Below are 22,654 nucleotides of genomic sequence, written 5' to 3'. Positions count from 1 at the left end.
CTGGCAAATAAGACTTTTTATTCATATTTTACTCTTATATGGAACACAATATGTGTCATTATGAAGGCCTTAAATGTGGAATAGTGTGCAGTGGGTCTGCCACCCTGTGTAGCTTCACACACTCCTGACAAACTGATGTTGCAGAAACATTACACACAGCAGCTTAAGAATAAAAAGGAAACACGACAGACAGCAGCTGTTAATGTGATCGTAATTGATTGATTTTGTGCTTTTGTATCGTTATAGTTCTTATTTACACATTTAAATACAACAGCACTGCTGACCAAAGTGCTGTACAGAAATACAAAATAGTATCAAACAGCTCGTACTGTGTGAAAAGCCAGTGAATACAAATGTGTTTTTAGATGAGATTGGAAAAGACTGACAGTAGGAGCCCGTCTGATGTGTAGGGGTACATTTAGGGGCTACGAACCCTCGATGGCCTCTGTGAACCAGCCTCGACCCTGGTGCGGCTAAAAGCAAGAAATCATTTGATCTAAGAGATCTAGAGGGCGCATAAGGCTGCAAGAGGTCAGACAAATACCCAGGAGCGTGTCCATGTAAGTCGACAATAGTATTTTAAAATCAATTCTGAAGTGAACGGCGAGCATCGGGGAAATATGTTCACGTCTTTTAGTTCGTGTCAGAAGACGAGCTGCAGCATTTTCGACCAATTGCAGTCTTGCGAGGCAGGTCCGACTAACTCCAACATATAAGGAGTTATAATAGTCCAGCTGGGAGGTAATAAAAGCGGCTCATGCTGAAACCCTCAAGATCCTCAAGGAGTCAAACTCACTTCTGACATGGCGTTTAAAAATAAAGAAACAATTCAGATGTCCAGTCTTTTCCTTGTTCTTTTGAAAAAGCTTTTATTGGTTAATAATTGTAACAAACTGCAAGAAAGCTACAGAAGAATAAGTGAGAAAGCAGTTTACTATTACACTTCAAGCTGTGTGCAACATTCAACTGTCAAAAGACAGCGCAACACTCGAAAGTCACAAGTAAAACAGTGTGTAGAGAAAAGCATGCATCAAAGTTTGTATGTGTGTTAGTGTGGTAAGATGACGAAGTGCGTCCTGTATGTGGCAGTCAGGGTAAAAAACCCTCACGCAGCAGATCAGCTGTAGCTTTGCTGGCTTCTGTAGCAGAAACCAGATATCTCGCCTTGTTCTCCTGAATAAAAACGTAAGGCTGCAGGATTTTGGTTGGCGTCGCGTGACACAATCATCAGCTGCGAGGACAGACGGCAGGCTGAGTGACAGCATCACAGGTGCTGCCTAAAGACGAAGCGGAAACTCGTCTACTACCAACCAACATCCCTGATGTTCAACAGGCCACGAGGGCTGATCGCCACATCTTCTGCTTATCGATGACAAACATTCTACTGGTTTTACTGGTTACACAGTCACATTTAATCAAACATTGTACTGTTTGCTGCTGGGCTGTAGCGGGTCTACTGGTACTGGTGGTCACCACATGGGGCCCAGATCCAAACGGCAGCGTGCCATAAATTCCACACTAAAGCCCAAAGCAGAACAGTGCCAATAATAATGCACTGTGGCTGAATGCAAGCATTGCACAGGTTAGCACACATTATTTTAAGACATCAGACGTATCTTTTTCTTTTCATTGATATAAAACAGTCATGTTCTCATACACACTCAGACTAATTCAAATGCTTCACATTAGGCGAGGACATCTGTGTTACATTCAGATTCAAGCATATAATCAACAGTTTATTATTTTCTAATAACAGATTATCCAGTAACTCTGCACAGAGGCCATGAAAGGCTCAATCAGCACTTTGTCTTTGGTAAATACATATTTTTGCTACAGACCAAATATTTGCGCATTAAAACATGAATATTTAAATACATTCAGCCAACTGAAAGGTTTGTTATTTTTGTTTGATTTGAGTGAAGCTTCCAGCAGCCCGAGCCTGATGAAACAGCCCCCACCTGTCGCCAGCAGGGGGCGACTGCGGCGTCGCTCGGGTGCAGCTGTGCTGTGTTACATGAATGTTGCAGTGCGCTCCTGTGGGACTTTGCAGGATATAAGGCTAAAAGAGAAGTGTCATTTGGATTACAGCACACAGGTATGCAGAGTCTTAAACAGCACCGCCAACTACACAGAGACCACACCTGCAAACACAACACACGGCCTAAAAAAACACCACCCAGCGCAGGAATCACTCGGATCAGAAAATAAGACAAAGCTAAGGATGCTAATGGCTACCGTGGCCACAAACTGGGTTATTTTTCCTCTTTTTAGCATTAACCGTTCATCTCTCACACACGCACAAAGGTTTATCTAGCCACAGAATATTGGTTATACACATACATCCTACTTTAACGACCACCTCAAAGACATGTACACGAAGTAAATCATCACGAAACTCTCAAATATACAAAAAAAGACCCTTTCCAGACATGAACCTGTTAATCTGATCCCACCTTCCTGTTGCAGCATTTTTACTTCCTGCCATTCCAGTCGAACCGTTTTCAAAGTGAAACACGCAGCGGACACAGTAAAGCTGTGAGAAGCAGCTGATAGATGTGTTGTCTCGTTACCGGGGTAACACCAGGGCTGCTGTCTGTGCTGCATCCTGACACTTCCTGTCTTTAGGCTGCGAGCACAGCTGGACGACTGTACTGTCACTCTGTTACAGCTCACAGGACACACAGTGGTGGTTCTTACTGCACGTCCATGTCTGGTATGGTTACTTGTGCATCTTCTGTACTTGATCCTTCGCTCACACTTTCTAACCTCCCAACAACAACAACAACAAAGTGACAAACTGAAGACAGCAAAACAATCATACGATATATACAATGTAACTAATTGACTTTCTTATTACAACACTTTGTTCCACACATGAATAAACATGATCTATGCTGTGTGTGGAATAAATCAGATCCCCTCATTACAGGTCTGTGCTACAAAAAGGTTAATATATCAGACAATAAAGGAAACTGTTTCAGACACAGCGCGGGAACGTTAATGAGAGCTTTCTTGTTTTGGAACAGCCAAGACTCAATGGAAAGCTGGAAAAACTTTCACTCACCAGGAAGCATCAACTATCCTCAAAAGTTAAGTTATTAGGAAAAGTCCAGTCGAGTACAAAGTATAAAAAAAGCAAGCTAACAGTGCAAACACACACGAGTCTAAAGTCTAAATGCAGCAGGAATATATGCTACCACACTAGTACAAACAGAACTGCTCAGTTTCAGAAAGCATTCCTCAGGGCACTATCTAAACCCTTCGACTAACTACGGCTGCTAACATCGTCGACACGGCTAAACCTTTTCAAACACAGACCAACTCAACCGAGGTTCTGTGCAGCGGTGCCAGCTCCAAGCTCCTTCCACTCAGTCCCTAATTTTCCTATCACACCCATTTTAGTCCAGCAGAAACTGAAATGTCTTTTTAAATAGAGTAATGAGGGAGTCGGCTAGTGGTTTGTCTTCGTTATTCCTGGATCAACAGCTAAACTAGTTTGTTTAGGACGCAGTGAGATTTGGAATATCAGTAAAACCCCAAATCAGCCAGGTCTGAGACAGATGCTGTCAGAGACGATGTCCTCTGGACTGATTATGGCCTCGGGGTTCTGTCTGCTCGAATGCTGAAGGTTATTTATTTATACACAATCTTCTTGTCTTCACGTCTAAGTTCTGTTACGGATATAAAGTAAACATTTACTGGTTTTACTGGTTGCTTAGATGTGCAACAGATAATTCTTCAAAGAGGGACGCTGAATTTAATTTCCACATCCATCAGATTGATATGATCTTTGCTCAGTAACTCTGCAGAGAAATAGGTTTCAGAGTTTTTCTGAATCGCTAAAACACTAAATCCCATAGTAAAAACTAAACTGTCTCACAGTTGTCACAATCTTAAACACTGTTCATCTGGTTAGGACATCATTTGCAAGTCTGAATCTCCCATTTACCAAAACTCTAAACACTTTCTCAAACACAAAACTCATTTAGCAGTGTGGTGCACACAGGCTACAGAAGTTAAACACAACTAACACACTGTTGTCATCATTTACACCGTGCCACTTAAACCTGAAAACACGTGTCCAATCAGTGAACCCGATTACTAAACAGTATGAGTGGATCCAACAGTGGGGCAATACAATAGAAGAGGAAGAGGAGTCCGTGTCAGAGGTGTTGGGCAAGGACGAAGACCAAGAAGAAGATCATGTTCTGGTGCATGGCAATGAGGGAGGGCAACGTGTGCAACCAAACCTACGCAGGGCCTCAGTGGCTACTATAATCCGGACCTTCAGAGAAGCAAACCGGTAAAAAGTTTACTGTCTCAGTAAGAAGACAATGAAAAATAATTTCTCCATGTTACTGTGTGTGAAACCTGAAAACATGAGTGTGTGTGTATCCAAATGGTATTTTGTTTAGAATTGAAAGACGGCCACATGAGGGTGGAAGAACATGTTCTCACAACGCCAGGAGACACTTACTGTGGATATGGTCCGTCAGAATAAAGCAATTCGACTGCATGAAATACAGCAGCAGATTATAGAAGACGACACACTTTTTGAGGGAATAAATCGTGTGAGTCTGTCAACGACTGACCGTGTCCTGCAACGCAACAGGATAAGAATGAAACAAGTTTATTGGGACCATTTGAACGAAACTGTGAGAGAGTGAAAGAGCAACGATGTCAATATGCGCAAGTAAGTAAACTTTTACAGTAAACTCAATACTAGACTGCATAATGTGTTGTCTGGGATGCAGCACATGCAGACATCCTACTGTGTCATTTACAGATCTAAATATAATTTGTTCTCACTGTGTACAGAGAATCTTTGAGCTCGACTCAGTGGTCAGGCCTCATGGATGCATCTTTGTGGATGAAGCTGGATTCAATCTAACAAAAAGGAGAAGAAGAGGTCGCATCATAGGTCAACGTGCCATTATTGAACTGCCTGGTAAGCGTGGTGGAAACGTAACTATCTGCGCTGCCATCAGCAGCTATGGGGTTCTCCACCATCATGTTACTGTTGGGCCATACAACAACGAACTTCTAGCAACATTCCTGGATGATCTACAGGACGCTTTGCTTGAGCAGGGAGATCGCGAGTAAGCAGAGCATCATTTGGGACAATGGAGCTTTCACCGAGATTCAAGAACATGCAACTGGTTTCACAATGAGCAGCATTTTATCAATGTGTTCTTCCTCCATACTCTCCCTTTTTGCATCCTACTGAGGAGTTTTTCTCAGCATGGAGATGGAAAGTCTACGACCGAAACCCTTACACAGGAAACTACTTCAAGCAATGAATGGAGCATGTGGTGAGATAGGACTGGAATCCTGCCAGGGCTGATTTGGCATCCTAAAGGTTTCTTTGCTGGTTGCATTGCAAGGGAGACCATAGCATGTGATGTGGATGACGTCCTGTGGCACAGAAGCTTGATGCTGAGGCAGAATTTGAATTTTTGTCTGTAGGGTGTAATTGTTGCTAAGTTAAGTGTTTGCACATTGGCTGGTTTTGAGTGGTTTTTGACAGTAGTGCTTGATTTTGAGTAAAGTTAAAATAGTTTTGGATCAAATGTTTGGTTTTGCAAGACAGGTTGAAGGTTTTGTGAGTGTAGCTAGAATTTTGCAGTTTTAGGAAATGTGTTTTAGCAATTCAGAAAAACTAATGTGTTTTATTAGGAAACCATGAATGAAGGTTACACGTCTACTAAAAGTTCCACCGTGCTGTAGCTGAAAAATCTGAAAAGTAGGCAAACCCCTCGTGTAGCATACAGCTGGGCTGTGGAAGTAAATGCAAATAAATATTACACTGAATCTTTGTGAGTACGAGAGGAGAGCTACACCACGAGACACAAGAAGGAAGCTGGACCTGACATGGATTAGCCTCCAAGCTAATGGCTAAACAGCCCTGTTTAAATATTTATGTTTGTTATGGGATAACTGTTTGACAAATGTTAACAATCTTAACTAATATAACTACTTACTTTACAGTTGTTTTCAATGAATTCACCTGTTTTCACGTGACATTGTTTCTTCTAGAAAAATTCACAAACTTAAAGTCACCTCAGAGCTCCACAAACCCAACACAAGAACTCAGTCACCAGTATTACTAACTACTCATGTCAGACTTGTTAACATTTCTGTGACAGTCAGCAACAAAATGCTGGAGTTTCGTCCTTTTCCACTGAAGGAAGTCCCGTTAGGATTCAGAGGGAAGCAGCAGCTCACGGGACGCAGTTTTAAGCTGAAACTGATGTGGGACAGACTTCATCATCCTCACTCACATCTGACTTTTCATATTTGGCACAATACTCTGTCCTCTTACTCTCACAAGCTTTACACGTGGGAAACAACTTCCAGTCCTTCATATTGTGAGGTAAAGACCCTCCAATCAATAATCCCCTTTCCCCCTTAAAGAAGACAATATGGCAGACTGGGCGCAGACTGGGCGCAGAGTGGGCGCAGAGTGGGCGCAGAGTGGGCGCAGTTTCCCATCTGAGGAGTTCCCATTCTAGGCTTGAACTTGTCATTGACCATAAGGTGTTTTATTAACCGCTCAGATGTTTCAGCATCATTTACATTAATGGTTGAAAGAAACTAGAAATGAGTTTTTCTATAAGGCCATTTACACGCTAATACGTACAGGTGTTGGATGCCTTAGTCACTCACTAATGTACTTGGTTAAGATTAAAGCCAAAGCTGTGTTAATAGTAACATGGTTAGAGTAGTAATAGCGCCACGAGCTGAATGTCCTCCACAGGCGTGTGGAGAGCAGAGACCAAATAAATATTTCAGATTTGTGCATCAACAAAAACAATAGCTTTGATTTACAAGACATGATTAGTTAGGTTTCAATGAGGGACACTGAATTTCATGATCCGTTATCCCTAAATACAACTCACAGTAAAAAGAATAAAAACAAAATATAAACAATATAAAAGTCACTGGTTTAGTTTCACAGCAATCTGGTTAACTTTGGAGTTCAGCTTCCTCAAATGCTCTTTTAGGCTGCTTTAAAAACATGCAGCGGGTTACTGACTCATCAGTTTACCAAAATATCATCAATAAATTCAAATGTGCCCAAAACCAGCTCAGTGGATACTGACTGAGTCTGTGAGCGAGCTTCTCATTTCAGGTATTCTTCAATCTGTGCCAGCAGAGCACTACAGAGTACATGCTGGCAAATAAATAACAGTAAAAAACATTGTGAGTGGTTAGTGGGCTGAAACCCACACGGTGTGAGCTGCGTGCGTTACAGAGAATTAAAAACATGAGATTTGACAAACCAGGATTACAGATCCAGGTTCTGCAGCAATAATGCTGCACAGAGACAACCTGTGACCTCTGCCTGTTCAGAGAGAGTGTGTGTGTGTGTGTGTGTGTGTGTGTGTGTGTGTGTGTGTGTGTGTGTGTGTGTGTGTGTGTGTGTGTATAGGGGGGGTTAAGTAAAGGGTTTGTTGGGGAGTCCGGTGATTTTTTACACAGCGTTCTCTTCAGTCTGAGGTTCAGCGTTGGGCGGCTCCAGCAGAGTCTGCTGCACTGCAGAGATACAACGACATTCCTGTCAGACATTATTCTAACAGATCTGTGACAACTTGTTCTGAAAACAAACAACTTCAGTGGTCCCTCGTTTATCGCCGGAGTTACGTTCGAAAAATAACCCACGATAGGTGAAATCTAACCAGGTGACCCTGAATCCTCCCTTAGTTATGCTGCAATAGACATAGACTGCCGGGGGATTCCCATGATGCATTGAGTTTTTCCTTTCCAGTCACCTTTCTCACTCACTATGTGTTAACAGACCTCTCTGTATTGAATCATATCTGTTATTAACCTCTGTCTCTCTTCCACAGCATGTCTTTATCCTGTCTTCCTTCTCTCACCCCAACCAATTACAGCAGATGGCCCCGCCCCTCCCTGAGCCTGGTTCTGCCGGAGGTTTCTTCCTGTTAAAAGGGAGTTTTTCCTTCCCACTGTCGCCAAAGTGCTTGCTCATAGGGGGTCATATGATTGTTGGGTTTTTCTCTGTATCTATGAAGCGCCTTGAGGCGACTTTTGTTGTGATTTGGCGCTGTATAGATAAAATTGAATTGAATTGAATTGAATTTTCATACAGGCTCAAAGTTCTGTATTGGACAGGTGACGCGGCACGAGATTGATTAACAATTGATTGACAAAATTGCCACAAAGAACAAAACAAAACAGTGAAACAGTGAAGCTGTGAAAGGTGAACCGCGTTATAGCGAGGGACCACTGTACATTTATATGCATTTATATAAAAGACGGGGGGGGGGGGGGGGGGGGGGGGGGGGGGGGGGGGTACCTTGTGGTTCTGTGGCCACCACCGCTTCAGGGTTCTCGGCTTTAAGCATGTCAGTGTTCAGGCTCTCTGCCAACACATAACAAACAGTTCACTATAAATACTTCATTACTGTACTTCAGTACAATTTTCAGGTATTTGTATCTTTCTGACCACTTTTTGATTTTTACTTCCTACATTTTTAAACAAATATCTGTCCTTTCTAATCTTTACAGTTTCTAAACAGGCTTGTTATCAAAGCATCAGCTGTATCATCTACAGCGTTTATACTCGGGGGCTGAAGTGTCCGTCTGTTTAGTCAGCATGTAGCCAGCGCAACGAGCATTAAGGGAAAAATGTTTCTACAAGGTTTCGATCAGCTCAACAAACATCAGCAAACACACAAACTGTTTGTCACACAGTGTGTTGCTGGATTTCACAGGAAGAGATGACACAGAGCTAAAGAAATAGTATTTTTTAACACCAGTATTTGTACTTTTACTTAAGTACAGAAAGTCTGTACTGATGCCACCTCTATTCATGACCAGCCAATTAGACTAGAAATGTAACTACAAGGAGGATGATCTGTTAGAGTTGATCTGTTAGAGTTGATCTGTTAGAGGTGATCTGTTAGAGGTGATCTGTTAGAGATGATCTGTTAGAGGGGATCTGTTAGAGGTGATCTGTTAGAGGTGATCTGTTAGAGATGATCTGTTAGAGGGGATCTGTTAGAGGGGATCTGTTAGAGATGATCTGTTAGAGGTGATCTGTTAGAGTTGATCTGTTAGAGTTGATCTGTTAGAGGGGATCTGTTAGAGGGGATCTGTTAGAGATGATCTGTTAGAGGTGATCTGTTAGAGGGGATCTGTTAGAGATTATCTGTTAGAGGGGATCTGTTAGAGTTGATCTGTTAGAGTTGATCTGTTAGAGATGATCTGTTAGAGGTGATCTGTTAAAGATGATCTGTTAGAGGGGATCTGTTAGAGATGATCTGTTAGAGTTGATCTGTTAGAGGGGATCTGTTAGAGGTGATGTGATAGAGGTGATCTGTTAGAGGTGATCTGTTAGAGGTGATCTGTTAGAGATGATCTGTTAGAGGTGATCTGTTAAAGATGATCTGTTAGAGATGATCTGTTAGAGGGGATCTGTTAGAGGTGATCTGTTAGAGTTGATCTGTTAAAGATGATCTGTTAGAGATGATCTGTTAGAGGGGATCTGTTAGAGGGGATCTGTTAGAGGGGATCTGTTAGAGATGATCTGTTAGAGTTGATCTGTTAGAGTTGATCTGTTAGAGGGGATCTGTTAGAGGTGATCTGTTAGAGATGATCTGTTAGAGGTGATCTGTTAGAGTTGATCTGTTAGAGATGATCTGTTAGAGGGGATCTGTTAGAGTTGATCTGTTAGAGTTGATCTGTTAGAGATGATCTGTTAGAGGTGATCTGTTAGAGTTGATCTGTTAAAGATGATCTGTTAGAGATGATCTGTTAGAGGGGATCTGTTAGAGATGATCTGTTAGAGTTGATCTGTTAGAGATGATCTGTTAGAGGTGATCTGTTAGAGGTGATCTGTTAGAGATGATCTGTTAGAGGGGATCTGTTAGAGTTGATCTGTTAGAGATGATCTGTTAGAGGGGATCTGTTAGAGTTGATCTGTTAGAGTTGATCTGTTAGAGGTGACCTGTTAGAGTTGATCTGTTAGAGGGGATCTGTTAGAGTTGATCTGTTAGAGTTGATCTGTTAGAGTTGATCTGTTAGAGTTGATCTGTTAGAGGGGATCTGTTAGAGTTGATCTGTTAGAGTTGATCTGTTAGAGTTGATCTGTTAGAGTTGATCTGTTAAAGGGGATCTGTTAGAGTTGATCTGTTAGAGTTGATCTGTTAGAGTTGATCTGTTAGAGGGGATCTGTTAGAGTTGATCTGTTAGAGGTGATCTGTTAGAGGTGATCTGTTAGAGATGATGTGTTATCTCCTGGAGTTAATTCAGTCAACTCTGAGTGCGTTCACAACATGTGGTAGAAAAGCATCATCAGTGGAGCTTCAACATTAGCATTTGCATTTCATACTTGGTGTGATGGAGCTGAATAATCGATTATTCTATCAAGAAAAATAAATAAATGAACAGTGACTGTTTTGATGATCAATTATTAATTTTTCAAAGGAAATGGAAATGATGACTCCATCGTATGTCCTGTTTTTGCTGAAAACTCTTGAAATATTGTAAAAGTAACAACAGCTCTATGAAGTTTAAATGGGAATTTTTAACATTTCCAACCAAGTCATCAGTGAATTAAAAATAGTGAGTATATTAATCCAGATGTAATGATAATAAAATATATTCATAGTTAGAGACACAAGGAGTGGCTGCTTGTATCTCTTAAGTCCTGCAATAATCCAGAAAAAGCACATTTAAATAAATCTACCATAAGAATTACAAACTGTTTAATTCTGTATAAGTTAGCAAACCCACAAATTCAACAAGGATCAAATACTTGAAGCTAACAGCAGCTCGCTTTTCATTTTATAGCAGTGAGGGCCCGCCCCCTCTGAACCACCTGTGCAGTGTAGCTTACGCTGAATACTGAAGCACAGCTTCTTCTTCTGGTAGGAAATGTAGCTGCTGACTGCACCCACCAGCGCCATGGCAACTACACTTGCTAACCCTGCGATGGTGCCCACTTCTGCTGTGTTCTCTGGAAACACACACACACACACACACACACACACACACAGCTCAGTTATAGGAGCACAGCAGAAACCTGCCACCACATTCCTTCGTGTGGAAAGAGTGTTCACATCTTTGGTGTAATGAAATGTTAAATATGTACCATGCAGTCTAACCTTGGCTTTTGCCGTTGCTGTTGTCAGGCTTGTAGGTGTTATCTGTGCTCAAATTGAACAAATCGTCGTCGGAGAACGAACCTGGAAGGAAACACAGTGAAGACGCAGCTGGATGTGAACTGAAGCATGAAACACGAGTGCATTTGATCTGTCAAACTATTTTGGTGTTCAGCATTTAAACACTGAAGCAGAGAGCAGTGTGTCAGTGGGAGGAGGAGACGTGGGAGCAGGGGAGGACAACAACGAGCGCTCTGTGTCAGAGAGTGGCTGTCAGTGGCTTGGAGGAGTCCATTAATTCAGTTCAAACACATAAGAACTGAATGAATCACAAACAGAGTGATGAGATCGTCGGGTTTTAATGATGGCTTTGAAAGTTTCTATAGAAACTTTACAGACACTAACAAATTCTTGAAATGCACTTTCGACCCGTTTCCTCTGTTCTCTCATTCAAAAACAAAATCATTTCATTTGACCAATGATCCAGTGTCATTATGCAGCTGGGACATTAGGCAGGGTGTAACTAAATCCTGCAGCTTGTAAGAGTTTTCAATCCGGTGACAAAAACACCAAACAAGAGGCTGATTAGCATTAAATCATTACATGCAATAAATTCAAAGTTGCCCCTCTTTGTCTACGTTTGGAACCGATGCAATGGAGACACAGCTAAGCAGTAAAGATTAAGAAATGAGATGGCAGAAAGAAAAAGAGAAGTGAGATGGCAGATGATTTAAGAGTCATGTTGATCTTATGCAGGACACCATCACCCACCTCCCTTCCCCACGTTCTTATCCTTGCCATTAATGTCATTGCTGGGGTCTAAGGCATCAGCCAGGTTAAAGTCATCACTGGCTGCAGGGGTAAAAAGATGAAATGTCTGTGTTAGAGCAAAAAAAGGAAGCAGGGATCAAATAAACAATACTGTTAAAAGAAAGAAAAAACAACTAATTACACTCTAATTAAACCAAGTGACTACATTTCCCTTATGCTTTGGTTACTGTGTGTCGTTGGCCTGTTTACTGCACTGCACAAAGCGATCTGAATGCTCAAGTAGAGCAGTATAAGAGCCAGCCCATTCACCATCACGGTGCATCAACAGCTGAGCACGAGTACGATGCTGAACGGGAAAGTGCTGCAACATTTTTACCTGTTGCAGCAGGTAAAAGGCAATTATGGAGATATTCTATATGTGAATGCTTCATGCTGTGTATCGTGCTTCTCTGAGGTTCATCAATCACTGCAAACCTCACACTCACCACTGTGAGTTATAGTCCGAGGTAGGATGGGCTGCTTTGGCCAGTCGCAGGAACTCTCATTTATACAGTTTTAAGGCAATAGTTGGATTCCTGCATCTGTTGTCTGGTTGTAGTGAAACATGCTGGTCATTATTCTCTTCGTCTGCAAGGTTACTTGTTGCTTTCTGTTCCATTTGCCCAAAATTAACCTTCCCAAAAGAGCTTTGGTCCATTTAGCCCCGTCGGCTTGGAACGAGCTGCAGAACGACTTCAGTTCATTAAGTGCTTTGAAATCTAAACTACGAATCCTTGAGGCCAAGTCCATAACATGCAACTGTGTCAATTCAGTGATTGTCATTTTAACTGAACTTTGAAATTTCTATTTGCATTTTATTGAATTTTATCTTTATTTTATCTTTATTTTATTTTTGCATGTGTGTTGTTGCTGCCTGTGTTTGAGGAATTTCTTTAACTGTGAGACACTTTCTGCTTCTTGGTCAGGTCTCCTTTGAAAAAGAGGTTTTTAATGGTTAAATAAAACAAATAATAAGTGAAATATTCAGCATTAAACTGAGAGCTTCTCTTAGACAGGCAGCCTGGATTCTTTGCCCGCTGCTTCGGGGGGAGCTGTTGTAACCCCGGACAGGTCACCAGTGTCGCAGAGAAACACGAGTCATTTTTGTGAATCTGGTGGAGACAGCCGGTTTAAAAAGGCTCTGATGATTCAAAAGATACTGACTGCCAAGATAAATTATTCCCATTACCATATCACCTCTTCAAAACCAATATTATTCACCATATCACAGTTTCCAAACACCTAACTTTTCCCTTGATTAATTTAAAAGCCTCTAAGCCCAGGTCCAACCTTGCTGGTCAATCAACCCGCTTCGGGAACGCCTTCACCGATAGCGGTCAAATTTCTAGGCCCTATGTTAATTTAAAAGTGGTCCCGTGAGTTGACTGGAAACCCCACTCGTGGGCGCTTTCGAATCCCGTCTGCGCCACTAAGCTTTACTTAAGCTTTACCTGTCAATCACGTTCAAACGGGACCACCCGGGTCCAACCCTGTCGGTCAAACGGTGCAAGAAAAGAGGTTAACCACTGATTATTAACGACTGTCCCTATCTGTCGCAGGTATCATCCGGATGAGCCTGTCGTCGCAGGAAACTGCAGCGTGTCCGCCACAAGATGGAGCCATCACACTCAGAACATTTTGCACCCCTAGAAGTCCAACTTCCGTCCTAAAATTTATTTAAATACGTTTAAAAGCACCACTGTGGGGATTCCACGGCTGAATTATCTGGTGCCCGAGTCCAACTCTGCTAATCAATACAGGAATATATCCCTTAACCAAATATCCTAACCTCATATCTCTTTGGCTGACGTAACACACACATAACACACCAACTTCAAACATACGTCACAACAATTAAAAATCCACCCCAGTATTAACAACAATGAGCTTTCATCAAATATCCCCAAACTTTACTTTTATTTATCCCAAATTACCCAAAATTATCATGGACACGTCACCTGAAATCTACTTAACAGATTTTAAAATGTAGTTTAATTTCCACTACTGAGCCACTTTAACGGTAACAATCATCAATTCAGTGGACAACTAATTTAGAATTCATCCAATCTGCACAATTTTCAACAGGCTTGTGCTTACCTATACTCTTTTAGACCAGTCTGTTGTCCACCTCATATCAGATCGTACCTTAAGGTCCAAATTAGTCCAATCAGCCGCACAAGAATCCGTTTCACGGCATCAAGTGTTAATTCCAGTTCTTTAGTATTCTTAGGGCCAAAAAGACACGGCTCAAAAGTGGTCTTTTACTTTGAAAAATGATCTTTATTTACATATCCCGGGATATGGAGACTGAGCACACGCAGAAACGCCTGCTCACATCAGCCAGTCTCAAGCAGAAAACAGGAAGCCAGGTTATTTATGTACCTCTCTACGTCACACAGTTTCATTACACATAAAACTTCTTCTATTCAGTTCCTCTTTTCTGTGTCTGATTTATTAATATGCCTGTGCACTAAAACTTCCTGTGCAGCTTGCAATAACTTCCCCTTTCTAAGGTCTGTTGCCAGGGCAACCTGTCTAAACTTAGTCTCACTCCGTCGGTTCCTCATATTCTACAAAAAACATGCAGTTTCTGGTCAGCCTGTAACCTAGTTTTACACTGAAGTCTGGGCTTCTCTTATATAAACCAATAATAATCAGCATATAAGCATTTAAGATTATATATTTATTACCTAACAAATGTAAAGCGCAGTGAGGGGAGCCTCAGAGCTGCATTGAGCTCTTCACTCTGCCATCAGACACTGTTATGTTTTCTAGAATTAATACTTTTATTTCCTAAATGCTGCTCCTGGCACCCTCCCCATTATAATGCCTACAGCAGCAATGAACTAATAGAAACTAAAAACTAAATGAACACACTAACTGCAGTAAAAAATATCAGTCTGCATGTTACAACCAGCTACTACCAAGAGGAAGCTGACAGTCAGTACAGACTCCACCAGGCGCTCCTAACTAAGGAAACCAGGTTTCATGGTCAGTCTAGGATGTTTTCAAAGAAGTAACAGCCTCAGCTGCTGGATACGTGTGCCGAGACAATCTAGATAAAAATATTCTTCTTTTACCTCCTAATATGTGTTGCAAATTCAAAATAAGTCAATATTTGAGCGTGAGAAAATTCTCATGTTTTCTCTACACCAAAACCTCGACGTGCCGAACGGTTTAAAAGCTCGGATTAATCAGAAGTGGGCGTGGCTGCTGTTCACCGATTTATTCAGAGATGTAAAAGTTGAACTCTTGAGATTTCAGGTAACAAAGCCCGTTCGCTCTGCAGCTAACCCACAGGCCTCAGGAGGGGAGTTGGGCTGCTTTCTTTCACCTGGCTTGGGTTTGGGTTTGGGCTTCGCTGGGGCCTTGGTGGCTGCAGGGACCCTGGGGAAAACCTTGGGTGGGGCTTTGGTGGTGGTGGTGGTGACATCGTTAAAGATATCCTCCAGATTAAAGTCTGAAGAGAAAAAAACAACAACAGAGTTACAATCAGATTTGTTGTAGCGCACAGATTTTCTTGTCCCACATTTATTCAGACCTAAAATGACTCTGTGTAAAGTTCTCACCTCCGCCTGCTCCTCCTGATGGTGCTGCTTGCTTTTTTGTAGGTGCTGGTGTCACTGCTATACAAGTCAGAATAACATATAATGGTCAATATGTTTACTGCCATCACTCATGAGATGATAGCAGATAATCACAGTCACAATAGATACCAGTCTGACTGGCTGCGTGTTTCAAATCACGAACAAATTAGTAAAATCTTACAGTTTTCATTTGTGAAAAACGTAAACATCTCTAAGTGACGGAGCTGAAATAGTCTGAAGCTGGATTTCATCCAGCAGTACAGGACTGACACAGACTCTGCCCAGTATGGAGCCAGTCCAGGTTACTAGGCTGTAGGTGGATGGGACCATATGCACAAGTTTAAAGTTCAGCGTCACAGGTCGTATCATTTCCTCTTTCAGAAAACTTCCTGTGTGTAAAAATGCCACCATTACATTTGACTTTTACTTTTCTCTTGGGATCACATGATCTGTTTTTATTCAGATTCCCCTTCAGGTGTGTTGGCATCGGTTTGTGTTTGGATTGGAGCTCTTAAAGGTTGCACACATATCTTACTTTATGCTTGTGGATCATATATACAGTAATATCACTAAGACTGAGAGGAAGCCTCTAATTTGCATCTATATAACTAAAAAAACAAACTGCAGGTTTGACACAAATCTTATGACAAATACAGCACATTTCATTCCAATGAAACTAACTAAGCTAAGTTCATACAATAACCAGAAATGGAAATGTGCTTTTATTATGTTGTGTGATGGACTCTGTATCCTTGTGTGCTCAGTTTCTCCATCACAGTAGCTGTTGGTTCAGGTCTTGCATCCACTGATGCCTTTAAACTGGGGCCATGATGGACGAGGGAAACGCCCACACACAGAAGAACAGCTGGTCGCCCGGACTTGTGTCAAACGTGCACCTCGTTAGGTTATGGTGAGAGTTTTAAACCAGAAACAGCTGAGTGGTGTTTCACTGTGCTTACGTGGTTTGTCTTCAAAATCCAGAGCATCCGCCAGGTCGAGGTCCTGAGGCAGAACTGCAGGGCAGGTGAGAGAGAGGAATGCATCAGTGCATTTAGGAAAACACAATCACGTTGTTACTAAGTTTGTACATAAACAAGGAATTTCTCTTGGTGCAAGAACAAGGAATTCTGCAGCAGGACGCCAAACAGCCAAAGTTCAGCGTAAAGAACAAGAAGTACTGAGGTGTAGAGCTGCTCAATTAATCGAATTTTAATCACGATTACGATCTGGGCTTTCAACGATCATTAAAAATGACTGAGCCGATTATTAGCCCCTCCCTCGTGCTTTACTCTCGCGCTGCTCCGTGTGGCAAATCGAGCGCACCTCTCTAGCAGAGTGAAGCTGACCCCCAGCCACTTGAAACGTAAAGGCAAATAGGCGGAGCGGTTAGTGCTACGTTTGTGCAGATTTGTGCAGGTAAAATGAATGTTTGTGCTGCTACAGTTTTTGAGATATTAAACTTTATTTTATAGGTCATTCAAAGGTCACCATCCCCACACACTGCTCCAAAACAAACCAAAATGGTCTACTTCTTTTCTTTCATAGAAGACTGTCCACTTTTTCTAGACTTGCTGCATATTAACTTTTATTAGTTTACACTTTAGTAACACAATTTATTCAGCGGAAAGGTCGATATTTCTTTTGTTACCAGTGCAGAAACGTACACAAGGTAGGCTAAAGTTTTTCTGTGGCGAAACTGAGTTTCATGTGAAGTGATTCACGTATACCTAAATTATTATATTTTTTACATACCCAGTTGGCCTCTTTTTTTTGTTGTTTTGAATTATATATGTTCATTATTATTAATGTAGCTGTCTCAGAAAAAATGGTTGTTACCTACGTGTAGAAAACTGAATATTCCACAGCACCGAGGCGAGGGATCTTCAACCTGCGGCTCTAAAGCCACATGTGGCTCTCCGGCCGCTCCACTGTGGCTCTTATAAGACCAAGTAAGTAATTTTTTTATTATAAAGACAACAAGAAAGGGTTCTGTTTGTTTCTTTTATGAAATATCTGCATTGACTATTCACAGAATGCACGAGGCTTTTAAAAGTGATTTAATGTTTCTTAGCTTCAAATCTGTTTACTGTAATTTTCAAGTTGGTTGCCCATCTTTCCTAATTTTCAATTATTATGGAAAAGACTCACGTAGCTGGCTTCATTTTAACAAATACGTTTTTCCGTTATAAAGCTTTGATGATTCATTTTCTTATCAAATCTAAAAATAAACATTTTTATTTACATTTCCATAGCTTACACGATACAACAAGTCATTTTCTAGATATTTATCGGCTCTTTCTTTTTTTAGGCTCTAGACAGTTTTGTACAGTTTTGTAGCAGCAGGGGAAAAAGGGGCCCTTTGAACTGAAAAGGATGCTGACCCCTGACTTAAGCCACCAGGTCAACACAAAACAAATACAGAAAAATTATTGATAGAAAAATGGAACGGTTACTTTCAAGGCTACGGGTGAAGGTGACTGGGTGTGTAAAAGCAAATATGCATCAGACTGACAAAGAAAAGAGTGTTAAAAGATTTAAAACTTTAACTTTATGTGCAAAACTGAACTTACTGATAACACACAGTAGCCATATTGAACACATGTAACTGTAATGAACCAAATAAAACAGAAAAATGCAGGCAGCACTCATTATACTGTGTATAACACAGCACAGGGTTGTATTTTTTTCTTTTCAGATGCTCCTGTCACTCCATTTCCCAGGTCATCATAGCACTCCCACACACATGGAGCTCTCCTGCAGTATGCAGTGTAATGCCCCAAACCGTCAGTGGTCATCTTTCCATGGAAAGCAATTAATGCCCTCAAAGTGAACGACTTTCCTTGGAGAACCAGGTTGGAGGGAAATTCTGTTTGGTTTGCAAGGTCAGTATCAATCCACACGATATCTCCAATGTTGTAGCTGTGAGTGTCCCTGCACAGAGCTCATTTCCTGTGGTGCTGTCTTCTGTTTTGAATTCTGATGGACACAGAGATGGACTGGAGAGTGGCCTGAGGCAGGTAGACTCAGGTAGGCCAAGTCCTGCTTCCACAGCATACTGCCATCATAGCAGCACAAACGCTAATTTCACCTGCACAAATCAGCACAAACGTAGCACTAAAGAAGTAGACCATTTTGGTTTGTTTTGGAGCAGTCTGTGGGGATGGTGACCTTTGAATGACCTATAAAATAATGTTTAATATCTCGGAAACTGTAGCAGCACAAACGCTCATTTCACCTGCACAAATCTGCACAAACGTAGCACTAACCGCTCCGCCTATTTGCCTTTACGTTTCAAGTGGGTGGGGGGGTCAGCTTCACTCTGCTCACCTCTCTGCATTTCGAACACGTGTCACAACAATTAAGAGCAGCGGTCTCCAACCTTTTTTGCGCCACGGACCGGTTTATGCCCGACAATATTTTCATGGACCGGCCTTTAAGGTGTCGCGGATAAATACAACAAAATAAAACTAGTACCGGTACCGAAAAAAAGAAGATTTATTCATAACACACGTGAAAAGACCCAGGAAAACCGAGTAAACGATAAAAACGATAACAAAATAACGCTGAAAACCGATAAAAACCCTGAAAACTATACATTTCACACCTGAGCCTCAACTCTCGCGGCCCGGTACCAAACGACTCACGGACCGATACCGGTCCGAGGCCCGGGGGTTGGGGACCGCTGATTAAGAGGAGCCGAGGGAAGCTCGGAAAGCTAAGCAGAAGTTATTTGGAGAGGAGAGTGATGCTGTTGGTTGAAAAGAAGTAAAAAAAAACTTCAGTGGTGTGGAAACATTATGGGTTCAGAGTCAGACGTGGATCAAGTAGACACAGTGTGTAAACTTTGTTACAGTGTCGTAGCTGCACCACAGAGCAACACTGCAAAGTTCACTAAACATAGATGTTTATATTTTTCATTTACTTTTTATATTGCGAACATTTGCACTGTTATCAGTATTTGCACTATTTTATATATTTTTTGACAATCTTTAAAGTCATTATTTAATACATGTTAAATAAATATCGTCAAATAATCGAGATCTCAATTTCAGTGAAAATAATCGTGATTATCATTTTTGCCATGATCGAGCAGCCCTACTGAGGTGTTGGCCCCTGATGTCAGCATCATCAAGTGTGTCTGGGATTACAGGCAGAAGCATGTGAAGAAGCCCACATCCACAGAAGATCTGTGCTCATTAGCTAACCGGCGGTGTCTTTGAGGATCATAAAAACCTGCCACAGCAAGCAGCACAGACTTGCACAGAGACCCTCTTTATGGGCCAAACTGGCCATACCGTGACAGCTCCTCGACTAAAGTTTATTTTTAATAGAAGGAGGTGCATTTGAGATGGTAACCTCTTTAACAGGGCTAACCGACAGGAGAACGGGGGTGAAAATGACACCTCCCTCCACCAAATCATCAACTTTAGTTACCTTATGAAGAAAGAACAAGCACAACATATGAGAGGCAGATTTCAGGCTGTCATAACCCACCACCTCTGCTACAGCGAACGGCTCAGTCGCCATGACAGCGTGTCAGCCTCTGCAGCCCCTCAACAGGCACAGAGCCAAAGCAGCCGGCAACAAACAAACAAACAAACAAACAACAACCGTGTGTGGAAAAACTATTACACTGAGAGTAGAGTGAAAAACTCAGACTCAAAAACAGAAAACCACTCAGAGAGAGAGAGACACTCAGTCAGAGAGAGAGAGAGAGAGAGACTCACTCAGAGAGAGAGAGAGAGAGACTCACTCAGAGAGAGAGAGACACTCAGAGAGAGAGAGAGAGAGACACACACTCACTCAGAGAGAGAGAGAGAGAGACTCACTCAGAGAGAGAGAGAGAGAGAGAGAGAGAGACTCACTCACTCGGAGAGAGAGAGAGAGAGAGAGAGAGACTCACTCGGAGAGAGAGAGAGAGAGAGAGACTCACTCGGAGAGAGAGAGAGAGAGAGAGACTCACTCACTCGGAGAGAGAGAGAGAGACTCACTCACTCGGAGAGAGAGAGAGAGAGAGAGAGACTCACTCACTCGGAGAGAGAGAGAGAGAGAGAGAGAGAGAGAGAGAGAGACTCACTCACTCGGAGAGAGAGAGAGAGAGAGACTCACTCACTCGGAGAGAGAGAGAGAGAGAGACTCACTCACTCGGAGAGAGAGAGAGAGAGAGACTCACTCACTCGGAGAGAGAGAGAGAGAGAGACTCACTCGGAGAGAGAGAGAGAGAGAGAGAGACTCACTCGGAGAGAGAGAGAGAGAGAGAGAGAGACTCACTCGGAGAGAGAGAGAGAGAGAGACACACACACTCACTCAGAGAGAGAGACTCACTCAGAGAGAGAGAGAGACTCACTCACTCGGAGAGAGAGAGAGAGACTCACTCACTCGGAGAGAGAGAGAGAGACTCACTCACTCGGAGAGAGAGAGAGAGACTCACTCACTCGGGGAGAGAGAGAGAGAGAGAGAGACTCACTCACTCAGAGAGAGAGAGAGAGAGAGAGAGACTCACTCGGAGAGAGAGAGAGAGAGAGAGAGAGAGAGAGAGAGAGAGAGACTCACTCGGAGAGAGAGAGAGAGAGAGAGAGAGAGAGAGAGAGAGAGAGAGAGAGACTCACTCGGAGAGAGAGAGAGAGAGAGAGACTCACTCGGAGAGAGAGAGAGAGAGACTCACTCGGAGAGAGAGAGAGAGAGAGAGACTCACTCGGAGAGAGAGAGACTCACTCGGAGAGAGAGAGAGAGAGAGAGACTCACTCGGAGAGAGAGAGAGAGAGAGACTCACTCACTCGGAGAGAGAGAGAGAGAGAGAGACTCACTCGGAGAGAGAGAGAGAGAGAGAGAGAGACTCACTCGGAGAGAGAGAGAGAGAGAGAGAGAGACTCACTCGGAGAGAGAGAGAGAGAGAGACACACACACTCACTCAGAGAGAGAGACTCACTCAGAGAGAGAGAGAGACTCACTCAGAGAGAGAGAGAGAGAGACTCACTCGGAGAGAGAGAGAGAGAGACTCACTCGGAGAGAGAGAGAGAGAGAGACTCACTCGGAGAGAGAGAGAGAGAGAGACTCACTCAGAGAGAGAGAGAGAGAGAGACTCACTCAGAGAGAGAGAGAGAGAGAGAGAGAGAGAGAGAGAGAGAGAGACTCACTCGGAGAGAGAGAGAGAGAGACTCACTCGGAGAGAGAGAGAGAGAGAGAGACTCACTCGGAGAGAGAGAGACTCACTCGGAGAGAGAGAGACTCACTCGGAGAGAGAGAGAGAGAGAGAGACTCACTCGGAGAGAGAGAGAGAGAGACTCACTCGGAGAGAGAGAGAGAGAGACTCACTCGGAGAGAGAGAGAGAGAGACTCACTCGGAGAGAGAGAGAGAGAGACTCACTCAGAGAGAGAGAGAGACTCACTCAGAGAGAGAGAGAGAGAGAGAGAGAGAGAGAGAGAGACTCACTCGGAGAGAGAGAGAGAGAGAGAGAGAGAGAGAGAGAGAGAGACTCACTCGGAGAGAGAGAGAGAGAGAGAGACTCACTCAGAGAGAGAGAGAGAGAGAGAGAGAGAGAGACTCACTCGGAGAGAGAGAGAGGGAGAGAGAGAGAGAGAGAGAGAGAGACTCACTCGGAGAGAGAGAGAGAGAGAGAGAGAGAGAGAGACTCACTCGGAGAGAGAGAGAGGGAGAGAGAGAGAGAGAGAGAGAGACTCACTCGGAGAGAGAGAGAGAGAGAGAGAGAGAGAGAGAGAGAGAGAGAGAGAGAGAGAGAGACTCACTCGGAGAGAGAGAGAGAGAGAGAGAGAGACACTCACTCGGAGAGAGAGAGAGAGAGAGAGAGAGAGAGAGAGAGAGACACTCACTCAGAGAGAGAGAGAGAGAGAGAGAGAGAGAGAGAGACTCACTCATAGGGAGAGAGAGAGAGAGAGACTCACTCATAGAGAGAGAGAGAGAGAGACTGACTCACTCATAGAGAGAGAGAGAGAGAGAGACTCACTCATAGAGAGAGAGAGAGAGAGAGACTCACTCATAGAGAGAGAGAGAGAGACTCACTCATAAAGAGAGAGAGAGAGAGACTCGCTCAGAGAGAGAGAGAGAGAGACTCGCTCAGAGAGAGAGACTCGCTCAGAGAGAGAGAGAGACTCGCTCAGAGAGAGAGA

General features: G+C 42.8%; 1 protein-coding gene and 1 long non-coding RNA gene across 3 annotated transcripts in view; one reads left to right on the top strand and one right to left on the bottom strand.

The window, feature by feature from the left end:
* Nucleotides 1-843: 843 nt before the first annotated feature.
* cd99l2 (CD99 molecule-like 2) overlaps nt 844-22,654 on the bottom strand; it is a 29,494-nt gene continuing 7,683 nt past the window's right edge. The window contains exons 2-9 of one of the 2 annotated variants that reach the window (XM_085154011.1): nt 16,486-16,539; nt 15,509-15,565; nt 15,274-15,399; nt 11,901-11,981; nt 11,133-11,213; nt 10,865-10,984; nt 8,321-8,386; nt 844-7,536 (exon numbers count right to left, since the gene is read on the bottom strand). In XM_085154011.1, coding sequence (XP_085010137.1) covers nt 7,475-7,536; nt 8,321-8,386; nt 10,865-10,984; nt 11,133-11,213; nt 11,901-11,981; nt 15,274-15,399; nt 15,509-15,565; nt 16,486-16,539 — 647 coding nt within the window. In that variant the 3' untranslated portion in view covers nt 844-7,474. The remainder of the gene's footprint in view (nt 7,537-8,320; nt 8,387-10,864; nt 10,985-11,132; nt 11,214-11,900; nt 11,982-15,273; nt 15,400-15,508; nt 15,566-16,485; nt 16,540-22,654) is intronic. The other variant, XM_085154012.1, reaches the window with a different exon arrangement.
* On the top strand, nt 13,539-16,856 carry LOC146523677 (uncharacterized). Its single transcript, XR_014873105.1, has 2 exons — nt 13,539-14,282; nt 16,717-16,856. It is a non-coding gene; the product is annotated as an uncharacterized LOC146523677 (long non-coding RNA).

Source organism: Neolamprologus multifasciatus, chromosome 3 (genome assembly GCF_963576455.1).
Source record: "Neolamprologus multifasciatus chromosome 3, fNeoMul1.2, whole genome shotgun sequence".
In the NCBI taxonomy this organism is placed as follows: Eukaryota; Metazoa; Chordata; class Actinopteri; order Cichliformes; family Cichlidae; genus Neolamprologus; species Neolamprologus multifasciatus.
This window is presented reverse-complemented; position numbering and strand designations above follow the sequence as displayed.